The sequence below is a fragment of the Homarus americanus genome, unplaced genomic scaffold (genome assembly GCF_018991925.1).
Source record: "Homarus americanus isolate GMGI-L3 unplaced genomic scaffold, GMGI_Hamer_2.0 scaffold52806, whole genome shotgun sequence".
In the NCBI taxonomy this organism is placed as follows: Eukaryota; Metazoa; Arthropoda; class Malacostraca; order Decapoda; family Nephropidae; genus Homarus; species Homarus americanus.
In genome coordinates this window covers 4344424-4364462 of record NW_024720773.1, presented here as the reverse complement: position 1 = coordinate 4364462, position 20039 = coordinate 4344424, and the positions used below count along the sequence as shown (strand labels likewise).

At 44.0% G+C, this 20039-nt stretch overlaps 1 protein-coding gene across 1 annotated transcript; it reads right to left on the bottom strand.

Moving 5' to 3' along the window:
* Positions 1-8260: 8260 nt before the first annotated feature.
* LOC121861124 (mucin-20-like) lies at positions 8261-9772 on the bottom strand. Its single transcript, XM_042358688.1, has 2 exons — positions 8851-9772; positions 8261-8295 (listed from the first exon to the last, which is right to left on the bottom strand). Exons 1-2 carry the CDS (start codon positions 9770-9772, stop codon positions 8261-8263), a joined length of 957 nt encoding a protein of 318 aa, XP_042214622.1.
* Positions 9773-20039: the final 10267 nt, after the last annotated feature.

Sequence of the window (20039 nt, the reverse complement as noted above, 5' to 3'; positions counted from 1 at the left end):
CCTGTGTATCCATGTAAATATAGTTTCAGGTAAGAATGAATCCCACGTGTAATAACCTAACCTAACCACCTGCTAACATAACATTTACTATCCTAACTTCCTTTAACTGCACATCCTCAAGACACTGCTTCCACAAAGACATGAACTCATCTACAACTCAACTGTCGCCGGAAAGAGGAAAGTTGTAATTATGTTCCAGTGCAAAGTTGTGAAGCAGAGGAAGAAAATTCCTCTATAACTAAAAACGAGACAGAGAAAGATGGTGTAAGCGTTAAGTGAAGTAACCCTGAGAATTACTCTTACAATGTCTACTTTTAATAAGGATATTTATTAGTTTATATAATTTAAAAGTATTTATAATTTCCCTTAAAGTCTCATAAGGTCATAATAAGAAAAAAGTTGTAGTACTTTGTTTGGTCTTTCTCTTCAATTCCATTAAGGTGTACACGTTGTAAGTCGTCCTTCTAGAGGGTGAGACTGAAGGGCGTGTTTCATCAATGGGATTTACCGAGCTTATAAAGGTTTAGCCAGGGAGCTTCAGTCGTTCTTTAGGACGGACCTCGTCTTTCAATCTGGAAGGGTGACAGAAGTGAGGCTCCTTCTGGGTTCCCACAATACATAGAAATGGTTGTCAGTTGTCTTTGATCCCTAACATTTTAATTACGTTTTTCTCTGGCTACTTCTCCCGCCTCAAGGCAAGGGTGTCCATAGGGAAGCGGGAGGCCTTCTTCCCCCAGGGAGGTAAAAAAAAAAAAAACGAAAATATAAGAAACTTTTAAGATATAAAGCACAAAGGTTTACATAAGGAACTCTCATGTTTTGAAGTAAAACTTATATAAAAGACGTACAGAAATGTTCATATACGTGTGTCGGGATACACCTTTATCCAAATTCTTAGAACAACTTATGTTCTTTGGTGTACAATACTTGATAAAAGTATCTTCGAAACTTTAGAACGATCTATATTTTTGGTTCAAGCCGAAAAAAAAAAATAATGGATAAGCCTCACGAGTTTAACTTCACTCAGCACTTGAAATAAAAGTGTTCCACATCTGATATCTGACCGACTTTAAAAAATTAACAAGAAAAATAATTTATCCTGTACCAAAAATGGTGCAACAGCTTTTATCCCTACCTTCATTCCTCAGTTACCTAACCATAAAATCACTGATTATATAAGTCCACCAAGAAACAAGGAACATGAACATTTCCTTCCCCCATCTCAGGGGAACTGCCTTCCCCTACCCCCTTGGGAGGGGTACAACAGAGGTCCACATCAGCCACCCTTCCAGACACAAAGAAAATCTCCCTCGGAACCAACACCCATTGACTAAACTTTTGCCACACTCGTAAGTCACTTCTAGGTAAGTCTCACCCACTTCCACCTGCCTTGTTATTAATAATAATAATAATTGCATTATCAAGTAATCGCCACATTAATCGTACAAATCATCTGGGATAAAAGATGTTTCAGACACAGCTGATACAACCTCGACGTTCTGAAGAGTTAGCGGGAGAAAAACGAGTGAGAAAACACAGGAGGTCCCGGGTGTGTCTATCAAGCGTGGCGGAGACTGGCAGAACCGTTTCCGATGCACCACACAAAAAACTACAAGTAAAGGTGTATTCAAAATGCACTGTGTTCTCTGATAACGCCTACAGCCTTATAGGTCACACACACCTGGCTATGTTGGCCATGTCTATTACACACACACACACACACACACACACACACACACACACACACACACACACGTCCTAACACAACATATGCGTCATTAGTCACACACTACCTCCTCAATATACATTAGTTTGTTTACGGGGACCCCACGACCCCCACCACCACCCAGGATTAGAATACCGGCCAACCTCTACACAACTCCGCCACACACCTGAGTGAACCTAACAGGTGTACAGGACAGGTATGTAAAGAAGGGGACGCGAGGTGACGGAAAGTGACGCAATGAAAAGGTTACGAAAAGGAAAGATTTAACACAGCTAAAGCAGGTAAGTTATAGAGGAAGATAATGATAATATAACATGAATGGTGTACTGTATGTGTCTCGAGGCGCACACACGCACGCACACGCACACGCGCACACACACACACACACACACAAGGGAACAGAAAAATTTTAAAACACAAAACTATTGAGAAACATTGTAAGGTAGTAACCGAGGGAGACTTTACAACCAAGAAGGACATACAACCACGTAGATGTACACAAGTCCTTGACGCTTACCTGACGATGACACACCTGACCGATACAGACGGAATATTATAACGGAGTGAATTAGCGTAAAGGGAAGTGATAAACAACAAGGAGTTAAATGGCGAAAGTTGATGGTAGAGTATTGTTATAAGTCTCACTACACACCGGTATAGTCATCAGTCTTATCATGCTGTATTACTCATGCCCTGGAAACATACTCTTAGTAGACTTATATAAGTATTGTTTCAGTAATAACCTGAAGTCTGTAGAAAGAGTTTACTTACGTTATCCAAACCGATGACAGGAAGAACTGGAGTCACATACTTACTACTAATATCTTGGCCCTTAAGAGTGTCTTCAGGCTACATGTACAGTCCCCTTCACTGGTGCGTTTACAGGGGGTCGTCTTATAAACTGTCCACAAATCATTACAATTATGTTTACTATTGCGTGTTGCCTTCTGTCGAATGTAAACAAACACAGAGCTGCCACACTGCACAAAACCTGACGACCCCCTGTAAACTTTCTCCATCGCTTGGGAGGTAAAAACACACATTCCAGGTAAGCGAGCGCGCCACCAGAGACGCTGCCATATAATGTGTTAATTAACTACAAGGTATCCTGTGTGTGGAATCTCTCGTTCAATAAATACTTTGGCGATGTTGACTGACGGTCCTCACTACCCCCTCCCATTGGCTCACGGTCCTCACTACCCTCCTCCCTATTGGCTCAAGATTCTCACTACCCCCCTCCCCATTGGCTGGGTGTCCTCACTACCCTCCTCCCCATTGGTTGACTTGTCCTCGCTATACCCTTCTCCACATTTGGCTGACGGTCTTTGCTACCCTCCTCCTCATTGGCTGACGGTCCTCACTACCCTCCTCCCTATTGGCTGGGTGTCCTCACTACCCTCCTCCTCATTGGCTGACGGTCCTAACTACCCTCCTCCCCATTGGCTGGGTGTCCTCACAACCCTCCTCCTCATTGGCTGACGGTCTTTGCTACCCTTCTCCTCATTGGCTGATGGTCCTCACTACCCTCCCCATCCCACCGTAGGAAGAGGAACCTGTAGGCACACAGCAGGAGGAGGTGAAGTGCCAAGGGCCTGGTATCAGACGAAGCACCTCCCTAATTCACACACACACACACACACGGCCTTACAGGTGGTGGGAGCTCCATCTCACCTCCACCTCACACAGCCAGTATGGTCACACATTACCATCAGTAACAAACCTTGTCTAATGCCTTTGGCTACGGTGATGACGCCTCTCTTCCCAGGGCAGGAAGTTCCCAACACATACAAGTCACCCAGGTTCATTAATAGCCACTACCCACTGAGCATGTTAAGTTACTCCTCAATTTTTATATGATCACGTGAAATTACGCTATTATCGGCTATTGATGAACCTTAACAAATAGTAACTAGTGATAGGTATTGGTTCAACTGTAGAGATATTTCGTTTATTATGCTATTAACCGAGACGCTTTCACGATCGACTTAAAATGTGTAAAACCTATCAAAGCTGTTTGTGTGTGTGTGTGTGTGTGTGTGTGTGTGTGTGTGTGTGTGTGTTGTAACCATAATGATGGGCTTACCGAGTGACAGTAATTAAGATAAAATAGCAAGAATAATTACACCATTTACGTGTCTCAATATTAAACACATAAATTATTAAACAAACATAAATAATCAATCTCAATAATTATTACTCAACATAGATTATAAATAATTAATTGAGTCAGAATAAAGCGTAGCGGGAAGCCTCAGTGAGCAATTATTAACACATGACATAATAAACACTTCCTTAACCCTTCAGGACCCAATGGTTTAATTAAATATTACCTCAGTTCACCATAACACACAGGTTAATGTTGTGACTGGTAAATATATACAAGGGTGTACCTGTATAAGTGAACAAGGTAAAGAGTACGTGAACCTCCCTAGTCCCAGGTGAAGGATATGATAATTACCTGGTATTCTGTAACAGGTGAGTAAGATCCTGACTGGTTAAGTGATGTGAAGTACAATTTACAAGACATTTTATTTACCCTCGTGTCTTAAATGATTGTTCTCTCGTGAAAGTCTTATGAGAACTTGATCACTACCACCTCCCTACCTCAGTCAGACTTAAGTATTATATAATGTACTATAATCCTTCGCCTCGGTCAGCCTTAACTTAACATAATTATCCACGTAATCATTATACCGTTAAAATAAACACACTCACAAACAAAAGTTCCCCCCCCCCATCTCACCTGACCCTCACGATCGCTGTCAACCTTAAAATATATCTCCCAAAATGTGGCCATAATCTTAAGTCATATTTCTGGGAACTTTGGTGATTGTTTTAAGTATCTACAATATCTTGGGGGTTGTTCTGATATCTAAAGCACTACCCTGGGACTCTATGGAGGCATTTTTCTAGTTGAGGTCAGTTACCGCCGCTCATCATGGTGAAAAATGTGGATAGAGTCTCAGGGGGTGAAGGTTCTTGCTGAGAGAGAGAGAGAGAGAGAGAGAGAGAGAGAGAGAGAGAGAGAGAGAGAGAAACGCCGCCTGTGTGTGTGTGTGTGTGTGTGTGTGATGGTTTGTGATCCACCAAAGGTTTAAACTGACAAAAAAAAAACGAAATCTTGACACTTGGAAAAAAAAACATACCATTTACTACATTGTTTCGTGTGTGTGTGTGTGTGTGTGTGTGTTTATAATGCACTCTACAGCATGGCGTAAGTCACCTCTAAAACAAGTTAATCAACAACAACAACAATATTACTGTTTATAATGAACACTTCTCTCAGCCGAATCATTGATAAACAACAACAATAACAACAGCCTCAGTTCATAATGACTGAGTTCACAAGTTCTCTCAGTCGTAGATTTATTGAGAGAGGAGAGGAGAGAAGAGGGAGGAGAGTAGAGGGAGGAGAGTAGAGGGAGGAGAGTAGAGGGAGGAGAGGGAGGAGAGTAGAGGGAGGAGAGTAGAGGGAGGAGAGTAGGAGGAGGGAGAGTAGAGAGGAGAGTAGAGAGAGGAGGTAGAGAGAGGTGAGAAGGGGAGGAGAGGAGAGGGAGGAGAGTAGAGGGAGGAGAGTAGAGGGAGGAGAGTAGAGGGAGGAGAGAGATAAGAGGGTTTAATAAGGTGTAAACTGTCTTAATGGTGAGAAAACTCTTGTATTGTAGCCCGAGATTATATCGTGACGGTGATACATGGTGGTGACGACCTGTAACTACCAGCACCAGGAGGGAGGGAGGGAGACGGAGGGAGGGAGAGGGGAAGTAGGGAGAGGTTGGGAGGAAGGGAGGGAGGAGAGGGTGGGAGGGAGGAGAAGGGTGGGAGGGAGGGTGGGAGGAGGAAGGGTGGGAGGGAGGTGGGAGGGAGGGAGGGAGGGAGGGAGGAGGGAGGAGGGTGGGAGGGGAGGGAGGGGTGGGAGGGAGGGAGAAGGGTGGGAGGGGAGGGGAGGGAGGGAGGGAGGGAGGGGAGGGAGGGAGGGAGGGTGGGAGGGAAAGGGGGGGAGGGGAGGGAGGGAGAGGGGGAGAAGAGGGGGGAATGAAAAAGAGGTAGGGGAGGAAAAAAAGAAGGGTGAGGAAAAGGAGGGAAAAGTGGGAGGGGAAGGGAAAAAGAGGAAGAAGAGAGAGGGAGGGAGAAGAAAAAGAGGAAGAAAGGGAATGAGAGGAAAGGCAGAAAAAAGAGGGAAGGAAAGGAAAAGGAGGAGGAAAAGTTGGAAGAAGAGGATGAGGAAGGGAGGGTGGTAGAGAAGTTAATGGAGGAAAGGTACGACACGAAAGAGGAAGAAGGGAAAGGAGGCGACGGAAGAGAAAATAAAGTTAACAAGACCACGACAAACAGAATCGAAAAAGTCACATCAGATCACCATTAAGAACCATACACCTGGTGACCAGACAGGTGAGGCAAGTGTCTGGTGTCGTTATTTACACCATTTTCACCACTGAACACTCAAACACCTTCTCCTACAACGTGGCAAAATGCTTACGAACTCCTCAGCCGAGACACCAAACACACTCACCACAAGTACTGCCACCCCTTACCTTGCTTATTGTGAGTACTGTGATGTTTGCTAGTCGAGGGCGTCAGACTGTCTCTTAACACAACACCAATTTCACTTTGTTATCATGACTTTGTTGATGTTACTAAAAAACCGCCGCCGCTGTACACACCACCACCACCACTACTACTACTACTACTACTACTACTACTACTATTTTTTTATCGTGGCCTCCAGCCTCCCCCAATAGCCACACCTTCGCCGCTATTTTATTACCTTAAAATTAAATATGCTAATACAAAAGTAGCTGCCCTGTCTGTGTTGAGTTAGTTGAGCCGCAAATCTCTGCGGCATTCAGTGACTATTGCCTCATAGTAGATATCTGCGACCATTGTCGGCTTTGGGGGCTGAAGATCACGTTCCCCTGTGGCAAAGAAATGTAGACCTAAGCAAAGAGAAGGACAGTCGACATCTCAACAAAGCTGCAACGTAAATTCTGGGCTGCTGCTTCTCTTCGGATAACACCTCGGCCAGTCTTGCATAGAAACATCTTGCACTTGGTCCCATCCCACCAGAGGAGTGAAGCTGCCTTGATCAACTACTACTACTATTACCAGCATCAATACCCTACAGTCACTGCACCAAAACTACCACAACTACCAACATCACTACCCTGCAATAGTCAACAAGAGTCCACCATTCACCGTCATCACTAAATAAACCCTCGAACATCACTCATTAACCCTGTGGCTGCGGGAGGTTAACCAAGCTGAATAAAATCGTCTGGCGGTGGCCCGAATAAAATGACAAGTGCGGGAAGTGCAGCGAAAGGGTTAGAGACCATTGTATACTCATTATCTGTAACCAACTGATGTTAGAGGAAGAATTAACGTCCACACAACAAGTTTATCACACACAACACAATAGACACATTTTCATCTGTGACCTTAAGTAGCCAGGGCTGTGTCGTAACTCTGGGTTCATGTATTAAACAAAAGAATAAACGTAATAGGCTCTTAATAATCTCAGTTGAAAGGCTTGTCTGTAGGAGGAGGAACTTGATAATGGTACCAATGGCCCCTAAGAACACCCCCCCTCCCCCTTTCATTATTTTAAGAACTAAGTGTAAGAAAGTAAGCATAAGCCTTATATGACTTACTGTGGTTTGTAATGCTTCCACGTTAGGTAAGGGGGTGCACAATAAACTAGCATCAGCGCTGCTTGGAACACGTCAGAAAATCTGCTGCACTGTTAACGTGATGATAAACTTTCTCTCACAAGAAACTCTGAGGATAATGAGCTTCACTTTCTTTATAAACGGCCTCTCAGCCCAGGCCATTTAAAATGTCTTAAATATAAAACTGTGTGAGACGTTGAATTCATCCTGTATTTACCAGCACATTAAGTAACTGTTTATTTATAAGAAACAGTAGAAAATCCCGAATAAACTCTGTAATTGGTAAATTCATGATAATGCTCAATGTTTCTTGTTATCATATAAATCATGGATTACCTGATCCAGCTCGGTAGATTAGAGTTAAATGAGGTCCAACCAACAGTAGTGTACAATAATGTGTTTAGTGAACCAGGGCCGCGACACACACACACTGTGGTGATCATCTGTTAGCAGGTCTGGTAAACACGGTGTGTAATGATCAACAGTGAGCGGGGCGTCAACACTTACTGTCAATGGGAAAGGCAAACAGTGTGTGATGATCAGCTGTTAGCTCAGTGGTAAACACCGTGTAGGATGATCAACGCAGACCAACACGTCAACAAGCCAGGTAAGTCACGACGAAAATTATATACGTAAAAACAATCAAATTTGCTTAGTGTTACCAGAAGCTCCAATCAAAATAAATAATTAAATAAATAATACGTTCATACCGATATACACAACAGGGATAGTTCTCACTCCCACACAATATTTACAGCGAAACATCACACCCTCTCACACACACACACACACACACACACACACACAAACCTCACACCCTCTCTCTCACACACACAGGTAACCTTACAAACAAGTCAGTGGATGTAGGTCACTTCTTATCCTGGTAATTTCTATAAGACTCAACTGCGAAATAATCAAACAACTTTAATATAATTTCCGGTATATAACAACTTAGACCCGACTACACATAATCACGCAAGAATATTATACCGCTATATAACTAACACCCAACAATGTGTAATATAATTATGCAAATGTACAGTAATAATATATTTTGTGTTATATCATCACCACGAGCACCGCCGCCACCCTCACATGATAACACAACACTATCACGTTACCATCACACCGTGCGTCAGGAAACCAAATCTCTTGAATTTTAGCCCAACATTTAGTAACATTAGGTGTGTGTGTGCGTGTGTGTGTGTGTGTTGTGTTGTGTTGTGTTGTGTTGTGTTGTGTGTGTGTGTGTGTGTGTGTGTGTGTGTTCTGAACATTACCAGGAATAAACACACACATTATATACTTGTTATATTTCAGTGATAACAACAAAGTTCTCGCTTGATGGTGTGAATATAATTTACATATTATATACTGTACCTATTTCTTGACAACTCGCCTCCGTCACTTACACCCTTCCTTCCTTCCTTCCTTCCTTCCTTCCTTCCTTCCTTCTACATCCTGCTCCTCCACCTCCTCTGATGCCATCTTCACTACCATCAGAACTACCATCACGAACACCTTGGTGATCATGCTCCGTGTTGGTGATCGTGCTCCGTGTTGGTGATCGTGCTCCGTGTTGGTGATCGTGCTCCGTGTTGGTGATCGTGCTCCGTGTTGGTGATCGTGCTCCGTGTTGGTGATCGTGCTCCGTGTTGGTGATCGTGCTCCGTGTTGGTGATCGTGCTCCGTGTTGGTGATCGTGCTCCGTGTTTGGTGTTGGTGATCGTGCTCCGTGTTGGTGATCGTGCTCCGTGTTGGTGATCGTGCTCCGTGTTGGTGATCGTGCTCCGTGTTGGTGATCGTGCTCCGTGTTGGTGATCGTGCTCCGTGTTGGTGATCGTGCTCCGTGTTGGTGATCGTGCTCCGTGTTGGCGATCGTGCTCCGTGTTGGCGATCGTGCTCCGTGTTGGTGATCGTGCTCCGTGTTGGTGATCGTGCTCCGTGTTGGTGATCGTGCTCCGTGTTGGTGATCGTGCTCCGTGTTGGTGATCGTGCTCCGTGTTGGTGATCGTGCTCCGTGTTGGTGATCGTGCTCCGTGTTGGTGATCGTGCTCCGTGTTGGTGATCGTGCTCCGTGTTGGTGATCGTGCTCCGTGTTGGTGATCGTGCTCCGTGTTGGTGATCGTGTTCGTGTTGTGATCGTGTTCCGTGTTGTGATCGTGCTCCGTGTTGGTGATCGTGCTCCGTGTTGGTGATCGTGCTCCGTGTTGGTGATCGTGCTCCGTGTTGGTGATCGTGCTCCGTGTTGTTGGTGATCGTGCTCCGTGTTGGTGATCGTGCTCCGTGTTGGTGATCGTGCTCCGTGTTGGTGATCGTGCTCCGTGTTGGTGATCGTGCTCCGTGTTGGTGATCGTGCTCCGTGTTGGTGATCGTGCATCGTGTTGGTGAGGTTCGTGTTAGTTGAGAGTAATAAAGGAGACTCAGGTGTGTCAGCACAGAAGTCTTAATGCTAACTCACCTGTGTTGTCATGTCCTCTTAACGTACAGGTAAACAATTATCACACCTGACAACACCCGTCAACCTCTCGTGAGCTAAACTCATAAGCCAATTTACTCTCTTTAGATTAACTTGAGAATTCTGTTAATATATATCACTCGGTAAAACTAGTCGTACCAACATTCACACATTATTATGAGCGCTGTCATCACGTTAGTGCGTGGCCACCTCTCATGATTCTTTTTTAAAATTGTTTCATTCTTATTCTCACAAGACGGCGGCGCCAACTTATGATGATTGAAGAATAACGAAGATAATATATTAATAAGACCTTCACCTAGGTTAGTAAATATTCATCAATCTCTTGTTAACTTACACTAAACCTTTACTGGTAATGTACCTTGTGTCGTTACGAAGCAGAAGAAAAAAAATGTCGTTTCCCCCACAATACTATGAAATAATATACAACAACAATAACATCCTTAGTGATTTATACAACTAAAAACAAATAATAATAACACTCAAAAAATTTTAACTAACAAATCCTAATAATTTTTTTTTCGTCAGGTTTAGGACAAAAAAATAGAGTTAGACGTTAATGGTTCAGATATGATGAGGGGTCAACGTTCTACCTTCCCCTCCGTGATATATGAGAAGTACTGAACAATAACAATTAACTATAAAAGGTACGACAAGTTGCCATCATGTACAGCCAAACTTTAATGACATTTCCTTATGGGTTTAAAAAAGGTTTTGTTTTCCGACCTCCCTCCCTAACACACACACACACACACACACACACACACACACACACACACACACACACACACACACACACACACACACACACACACACACACGTATACAAATACACACACTAAACACATACAAATAAAGCTCTTGACAGCACACACAAACACATAGGCCACCATCCACAAACTTGAACCCGGGATGTGCTGGGTACACACACACACACACACACCTGACCACACCGTACAGGTTAAAACACACACCTGACCACACAAAGTACAGGTTAAAACACACACCTGACCACACCGTACAGGTTAACACACACCTGACCACACCGTACAGGTTAACACACACACCTGACTACACCATACATTTTAAAACACACATATGACCACAAACAAGCAATTTATAACACACACCTGACTACACCATATATTTTAAAACACACACCTGGCCAGAAAATTAACTATCACCTCCAATAGTGTTCTTGATCACTGTATTAATCAGCGTGTTCTGTTACCTGTCGTATAACCCTGAGTCATAGTGAACCATACTACACTATCCTCGCTTTGTATACATATCAAATTCTATTTTTTTCCCCAAATCTCCACATTTATTTTTCCTAAGTTATTTTCACGATGTTAAAAAATATACAAAATAATGCAGGGAATTAATGTTCTCGTCTCAATAAATTCCAATGTATTAATCCCCAATTTGATACAATTTTCAGGGGTTAAAAATGCCATTAAAGTTGTTTTTGTTTTTCAAGATTAACCAAAACTTTAAAAAATTTCATAAATACTTTGATTATATCCCAGGTATTTTAAATATTATATCATATATGTATATTTTTTTTTTTTTTTGTGGTTCTCCAACTTTAAAAAAATTTCTCTCTCAAATTTGAAACATTTTCCACCATTTGAAGGAGACGTGTGGTGCCGGATACAACATAAACACACAAACTAACCTACTCAGCGAGGCCGTAATTACCTAAATAAGTCACGAAGAGTTATCAACCACGGCTCCAGCTCTCGCACACACGCACACGCACACACACACACACACACACACACACCATCGATCCACCTCTTCTTAGCTATGGGTTCATCGATGTGTTTAGCATGATAGTTGAGCCATGGAGAGGAAGCTGGATGTGTGATGAGTGTGGTGAATGGGTGTGATGAATGTGGGTATGTGATGAATGTGGGATGTGGTGAATGTGGGATGTAATAGGCGAGTGCGATGAATGTGGGTGTGTGATATGAATGTGATAATAGAGTATACGATGAATGACTGTATGGTAACAAAGTGATGACCGGTGTACCATCACCGTAAAAAGACACACGGCGAAGTTGAAGTTCTCCCCCACTCCCCACTCACAACTTGGGACAACTACGGCTGAAAGAGAGGATAACAGCCCCTCCCCCCCTGGCACCCGTATTGATGGTAACCTAGGAGAGAGAGAGAGAGAGAGAGAGAGAGAGAGAGAGAGAGAGATATCAGCACTTAAACAATAACCAGCCATCTTCCATATTATACATATATAAACGTTTATTGGATAATATTTCACCCATTAATACACCTATTCTGGGGGAGGAAGACAGGGGGTGAGGGGAGGGAGGGAGAGACAAAGTGGGGGAGGAGGGGTGGGAGAGATGGGGGTGGAGGAGTGGGGAGGGGAGAGATGGAAGGAGAGAGATGGGGTGGCTGAGATAGGAGGGAGAGATTGGGAGGAGAGATGGGAGGGAGATGGGGTGGGGAGAGATGGGGAGGAGAGATGGGAAAGGGAGAGATGGGGGAGGGAGAGATGGGGTGGGGAGGAGTGGGGTGAGGAGAGATGGGGTGGGGAGAGATGGGGTGGGGAGGGAAAGAGAGGAGGAGGCAAGAGTAAGAAGAGTGTGTTGGAGGGAGTATTTGAGTGTATAGGGGTGAGAAGAGTGTGTTGGAGGGAACTAGCTGAGCTCTTCTTAGGTCTGGAAGGGACACGTGGATGCAACACACACTAACACACTATACGAAATCTTGGTCTAATTTTAGGCATTCTTTCTTTTTTTTTACAGATCGACACCATTACACCCCACCATCATCACCATCATCACCATCATCACTATAAATGCTTACCTTGTGTGTGTGTGTGTGTGTGTGTGTGTGTGTGTGTGTGTGTGAGAACGAGAACACAAGACAGACAAGCAATGGTTGAAAAAGTGTAGAATTGAGCTGTAAGGTCGTGTAGGGGAGAGAGAGAGAGAGAGAGAGAGAGAGAGAGAGAGAGAGAGAGAGAGAGAGAGAGAGAGAGAGAGAGAGAGAGAGAGAGAGAGAGAGAGAGAGAGAGAGAGAGAGAGAGAGAGAGCACACACACGACCCCTGGATGAATCAACCTGCTGGTATATGACGAAGGCAATGTTTTGTGTGAAGATAAATAAATAAATAAATAAATAAATAAATAAATAAATAAATAAATAAGTAAATATCAGGTAAAGGTTAACTACCCCAACTTATATCACCTGATGATTAAACCGGCCATATTGCCTCCTTCAGTGTGGAGTTGGCGGGTCATAATATCCAGCCCTGTCCACCCACACCACCTCCAGAACCATCCACCCACACCTTCTCCTTCTCCTCCAGCACCATCCACCCACACCTTCTCCTCCAGAACCATCCACCCACACCACCTCCAGCACCATCCACCCACACCACCTCCAGAACCATCCACCCACACCTTCTCCTCCTCTTCCAGCACCATCCACCCACACCACCTCTTGCTCCAGCACCGTCCACCCACACCACCTCCAGAACCATCCACCCACACCTCCTCCTCCTCCTCCTCCAGAACCATCCACCCACATCTCCTCCTCCAGTACGTGGGGAAATATGCACCACCACCACGTAGTCCTTGAAGCTGTTGTGACTCACACTCGACATTCTAACAGGGAGATAACGACCCTATTGAGGACACCAGCCATCACGGTGGTCTAGACGAGGGGGACATCACACACGAGGCGAGGTCATTCACCACCCAACACACAGGTAAATAACACAGCTGAACTAAGCTGCAATATTATGGAAGGGTCATAAACTACTGTCCAGCGCTCTTATTTGTCTGGGTTTTATCTTCTAACTATTGTGACAGACAGACAGACAGACAGACAGACAGACAGACAGACAGACAGACAGACAGACAGACAGACAGACAGACAGGCAGACAGACAGACACACACACACCCCGACTGGTACAACATTCCATCAGGCAAACGGAGAAAATCTTTTAGAATAACAAAGGTTCAACCAATGAAATATCAAGACAATAAATTATTATATTACTGATCGCTTACATTATTCACAGTGGCCATCATTTACCACTCACTCCCACCACCCACTTCACCTTGAGAGAAAACTGCACAGACTGTCGGCCACTACATCAGGGGGACCAAATGACTGTCAACCGTAAATCTCATCGTAATGGCCCCCCTTCTTTAAACATCTTTGTAAATTATCAATATTTTGTTTCTCAGGCATAAAGTAGAGTTTAATTACGACCCGATACTTTACTGCAGTTGTTAATGATTTGACGTGTGGTGCCTTATGTCTCGGAGTCTTATTGTGTTGTTGAAAATGTAAGTAATTATTATACTGTTTCTTCATGATTTATAAGTCTGTAAGCATTAGTGATTAGTGGTTTATATACCCATAGGTTTTGACCTTTAATTGGTGGTTTACTTTTAAGACAAGGAGGAGGAATGATAGTGAGGGGGTGAGGGGTGAGGTGTCAGAGGTGAGGGGGAAGGAGGTGAGCTGTGAGAGGGAAGAAGGTGCAGGTGTGAGAGGGAAGAAGGTGAGCTGTGAGGGAAGGAGGGCAGCTGTGAGAGGGAAGGAGGGCGAGCTGTGAGAGGGAAGGAGGGCGAGCTGTTGGTGACGGGTGAAGAGTGAAAGGTGACGGGGAAGGCAGGGGAGCTGTTGGAGGTGAGAGGTGAGGGGAAAGGAGGGTGAGCTACTGGAGGTGAGAGGTGAGAGGGATGGAGGTGAGAGGCGAGGGGAAGGAGGGTGAGCTGTTGGAGGTAAGAGGTAATGAGTGAGAGGTGAGGAGGTAAAGAAGGTGAGATGATGAAGACGGCAGGCGATGAGTGAGAGGTGAGGGGAAGGAAAGTGAGATGATAGAGGTGTGACAGGTGAGGAGTGACAGGTAAGGTGCAAAGATTAGGCGTGAGGAGGAACAAAACCTCAGTCGTACATGAGCCGCCCTCACCACTACCACCCGCCCCCACCACCGAGTTTAAAAGGTCAGACCTAAATTAATTATGGATATTCATTAGCTTCCTCCCCTCCTCCCACCAACACACACCAAGTATACGATAAGCCTAGAGGTTGAGTGGCTCGGGAAGGCTTGTAATTTACATACTCATTACGGTCAGGTCATTTAATATAATCAATCAAGATAAAGGGGGGGATTTTTAGGTGAATTTCAGGTTATTAGTTTTATCACGTCAGCTGCGAGTCATGGTTTAGTTCTCAGCTTCAAGGAGGAGGAGGAGGACTGGTGTTGGGGGGATGGTGAACGCTTACCCTAGGCTGTGTAGGTGGTGAGGGTGTTAAGAGCTGAGGCACAGCACACAGGAAATAAATTAACACATACCAATAGAATAAGACAGAGAGAGACACACACACACCACCGGAGGGTCAAGACCTATCAGGCGCCCACTCCTGCTGCAGCAGCTGACCCGCTAATGTTCGGCCCCATCCCCCAAGTCCCTCTCCCCGACCCATCCTCACCACAGGGATATCAACATAATCAAAAGTGACAATTTCGTTTCGGAAAGAAGTGGGATCAGTGTTGAACAGTGTTAAAGATGTGAATTCATCACTAGACAGTGCCAGCGAGAGCCGTGACCCACCAGTGAGGTCCACACCCAGAGATAAGCACCCCTGGGAACCGACCACCATCTTCTGACCAGGAGGTGTTATCAGTCCACCCTGGGAACAACCGTGAGTCGGCTCTACGCCTGACCATAGGATAACACAACACCACTTAGCAGAGTGAGGCACTGTGGCACCACCTCACAATGTCTCCATGACCACGTGAGGTCCTTCCTGTCAACACCTGAGAACGAATCACTACACCACCTGGTCTACGTGACCTCACACAGTATGGCAAGAGACCAGCCCGGGCCATCAGCTGTAAACTACAATAATTTGTATGTTCAGTTCATGTTCCTTCTCCTTTTAGTAATGAAAGCTTTTGTTAAACGACCCACCCACCCACCCCATGTCTTTGTAAGTAATAAGTCATTTCTGTCCAAAGTATATTTTCAGCCTTTGGGCTGCCGAATTTTTTCAATAAACCGTTAATTATTATTAATATTAATTAATATTATTATCATTATTATTATTAATGGTTGCCCCTCGTGTAATGAGGATGGCCGGCCCAAGGGCCACCTAGGCGTGAATTTGTTTAAGGTGTAGAAGCTGTCGCCAACACAACAACCACACCCTAAGTTAACGAGCTGCATGACCCAGTGTTAAGGAATAGTCCGAGAAGACCGGACAACTCGCCAACTGCACTGGCTAACCATTACCTCGGAAGACGATCCGCAAATCAATTAACATCCAGGTTCCCAATTACTGCTGGGTAGACAGAGGCAAATGACGTAAAGAAACTTGCCCATAGTTTCACCCTGCCCGGGGATCGAACCAGGGTCCACTCACTTGCGAGGTGAGCACGCTGATCATTACACCACAGGTCGCCACACACACACACACACACACACACACAGTTAAGTAATTTCTTAAGGCACTATGTTCTGTTGCTGTTGTTATCTTATTCACTCTGACACATTATAATTATCTTAAGATGAGAAAAGCAAAATGATGTCAGGGACGTTAACTCAACTTTATTCTCTCCATTTAAAATTCTGAAGCAAAATATAATTACAACTTGTATATTTAAACTTCAGTAACAAGAAATATACTTTGACAACTGAACTTAATGAACAAAGTAGTGTCAACTAGTTTGGAACAATACTTTAGGTCCCAGTATGTCGACACTTTACTCAGGTTATGATGGAATGATGATGATGATGATGATGAGGACTAAAGATGCTGATGCTAACTAAAGATGATGATGATGATGATGATGATGATGATGATGATGATGATGATGATGATGATGATGATGATTCCTATAGAAGATGGTGATAAATAATGACAAACTGATAATAATGATTCCTGTAAATGATGATAAATGAATAAAAATGATAATGATAAGGATAACACAAGAGGATTTATTTCATACTAACACGTAATCAACTTTGAAATTATAGGTCAACATCGGAAGCCAACACTTAACCCTTACTAGATAAACCGTTTATTTGGGGAAGGAAATTACTACGAAATGGTTTTGTCGCAGGAACTAAAAGGAAAAGTTTGAAAGCAATCCAAGAGAGATTGTGTAGATTATCCCGGAGGAAGAAGAGAGGGAAAACAAGAAAGGAGGAGGAGAAGGAAGGTGAGGAGGGAGGATAAAGAGAAGGACGGTGGAGAAGGAAGAGGTGAAGACGGTGGAGGAGGAGGAGGCGGTGTAGGAGAGAAGACGGAGGGGGAGGAGAAGGAGGAAGAGGAAAGAGGAAGAAGACGAAGAGGAAGAAGAGGAGGAGGATGGTGGAGGAGGAGGAAGAGAAAGAAGAGGAAAGAAGAGGAAAGAGGAAGACGAAAGAGGCGGAGGACGGAGGAAGAGGAAAGAAGAGGAAAGAGGAGAAAAAGGAAGAGGAAGGTGGAAAACGATAAGAAGTACCATTAAGAATAACAAGTAAACACGCCCACTGTGGTGAATCTTCACTATAGAAACACGATGACTGGAAGAGGAAGAACAAGAGGAAGAGACAGATAAAACGTGAAAAGCAGGAGGTGGAGAAGATAATATGAAGAAATGTGGAGAGGAGGAAAAAAGAAGAAAAAGAGGGAGAGGAAGAAGAAAAAAGAAGAAAAATGAGGGGCAGGGGGAAGAAAGGGATGGAGAGGAGAAAGAAAAAGAGGGAGAGGTAGAAAAAAGAGGGAGAGGAGAAAGAAAAAAAGAAGGCGAGGAGGAAGAAAAAAAGAGAGGAAGAAAGAAGAAAAAAAGAGGGAGAGGAACAAGAAATAGAGGGAGAAGAGAAAGAAAACAAGAGGGAGGAGGAGGAGGAAGAAAAACGAAATAACATGAAGAAGAATAACAACGCTGTATATAAATGGGAAACTTTTACTCAGGGTGTCGTGAGAGAGGAGAGGAGACACTAACAACAACGGGGCCGCTAATATCCTATGACGACGGCAACGGGAAGCCTCACATCCTCCCCAGTAAAGTGCTGGTAAAAGCCCCGGAAGATGACACCAGCCCTGAAAAATAGAAGGAAACCGAGGAGGAAGGATAGGGAATAGAATAGAAGAGAAGAGAGGAGAAGAGAAGAGAGGAGAAGAGAAAAGAGAAGAGAGGAGAAGAGAAGAGAGAGAGAGAGTTTTGAGATCACAACACTGATGATCGTCGTGTTTCAATGTCTACAGCAGCGACGGTGTTTGACGCGTGTTAAGATTACAGCAGTAAGAATCGTCAAGTTTTATGATAGTGGTGGTGGTGCAAGACGTGTTGAGAGGTGACAACTGTGTGGAGAGTGTTGCCTAAGACCACTGTTACACCTGGCAATATATGTCACCTTAGACCACTGTTACAGCTGGCAATATATGTCACCTTAGACCACTGTTACAGCCGGCAATATATGTCACCTTAGACCACTGTTACAGCTGGCAATATATGTCACCTTAGACCACTGTTACAGCCGGCAATATATGTCACCTTAGACCACTGTTACAGCTGGCAATATATGTCACCTTAGACCACTGTTACAGCCGGCAATATATGTCACCTTAGACCACTGTTACAGCCGGCAATATATGTCACCTTAGACCAGTGATGTAATCCACACACACTGATGCGCATATCATAAAATTTGGACCTGTACGGTGAGCAGGCCATAACACCGCCATTATACTGTATAAAATGGCAATAAAGATATCCGAAGAGCCAATATTTGTGTGATGTCCTCTAGGGCGACACAACGTACCTAGGCCATTATCATACACTATTAATATCATCATGGCCGAGATAGTTGACTTTATTGTTGGATAAAACACACTTGGTAAATCATATATAACCTCTGGGATGACCCAACACGCTGTGAGACATTATTTCAAATTATTTATTGAATTATGACCGAGGTACAGATATCAACGATGACTCAAGTACATAACACGTTCTACTGAGCGGGGTCAATGTTCCTTTTACTCCAGCGTGACCTCATTTTCCTCTCTCCATCCTGTTCTTTTCGGGGTTTTTTTTATTTCCACCTTGTTCCAAATTTTTAGTTTCACCTTTAACCCCCAACAAACATTTCACGCTAGCTGTGTTTTCCTCTTCTCCGTCTCCTTATGCTGTCATAGTTTATCCTCAGCAACAATTTCTCCTGTAAGCGTTACCCGGCAGCGACCTACACGTAAATAATGGCCATATTCCTCGATGAAAAACTACATGATATTTATTTTTGGTTTTATCTTGTTTCGAGGGGGGGGGGTTGGGGTGAGGGGAGGGTAGTGGGGTTGGAAGGGGTGGGGTTGGTGGTGAGGTGGGGTTGAAAGAGTTTAAAATGATAATAATGATTGTTATGAGTTATTCTTTCATCTCTACATTTGTATTAACGAAAGATAATATGTCTTTAACCTGCTAACATGTCGGTCTCTTACTAAAACCTTTAAGTCTCTTTCTTTAAGTACCATAATATTTACCTCTTACGAGTATATAATTATTTGTGTTTCGTTATAAGGGCGATATAATAATAATGCTCTGATAAAATGGGAAGTTATCTCAGGTTATAAATTTATCAGGTAAAAAAAAAATATATGATAAATTAGTCCACGTTAAATTAAATTATTAAAAACAGGAAAGTTAAATGTTACTAATTAGAGCCACCATTATAAGCGGTGACAGAGAGATGGTTGTGTTTGTCATCAAGACTCACTCTATGGCACCCCTGGTAGTGCCTGGCCTGCTGCTGGTATGGCGCGACTCATTGACTGACGTCTTTTACCGTACTATTGGCCAGCCAACAAACCAATCAACCAGCCAGCTAACTGAACCACCAGCCAGCTATCCAACCAACCAACCAACCAACCAACCAGCTAACCGAGCCACCACCCAGCCAGCAAAACAACCAATCAACCAACCAGTTAACCAACCAATCGACCAACCAACCAAACTAACCAATCCACTAACCAACCAGCTAGTCAGCCAGTCAACCAATCAACTAACTATTCGGTCAACCAACCAATCAACCAGTAGTAGTAGTAGCAGCAGCGGTTGTCGACGCCAATGGCCGAGGTACAAAAGACAGTTCCGCTGTAAGAACTTCACCGTGTAAATTCCTTCGTCGCTTCCGAA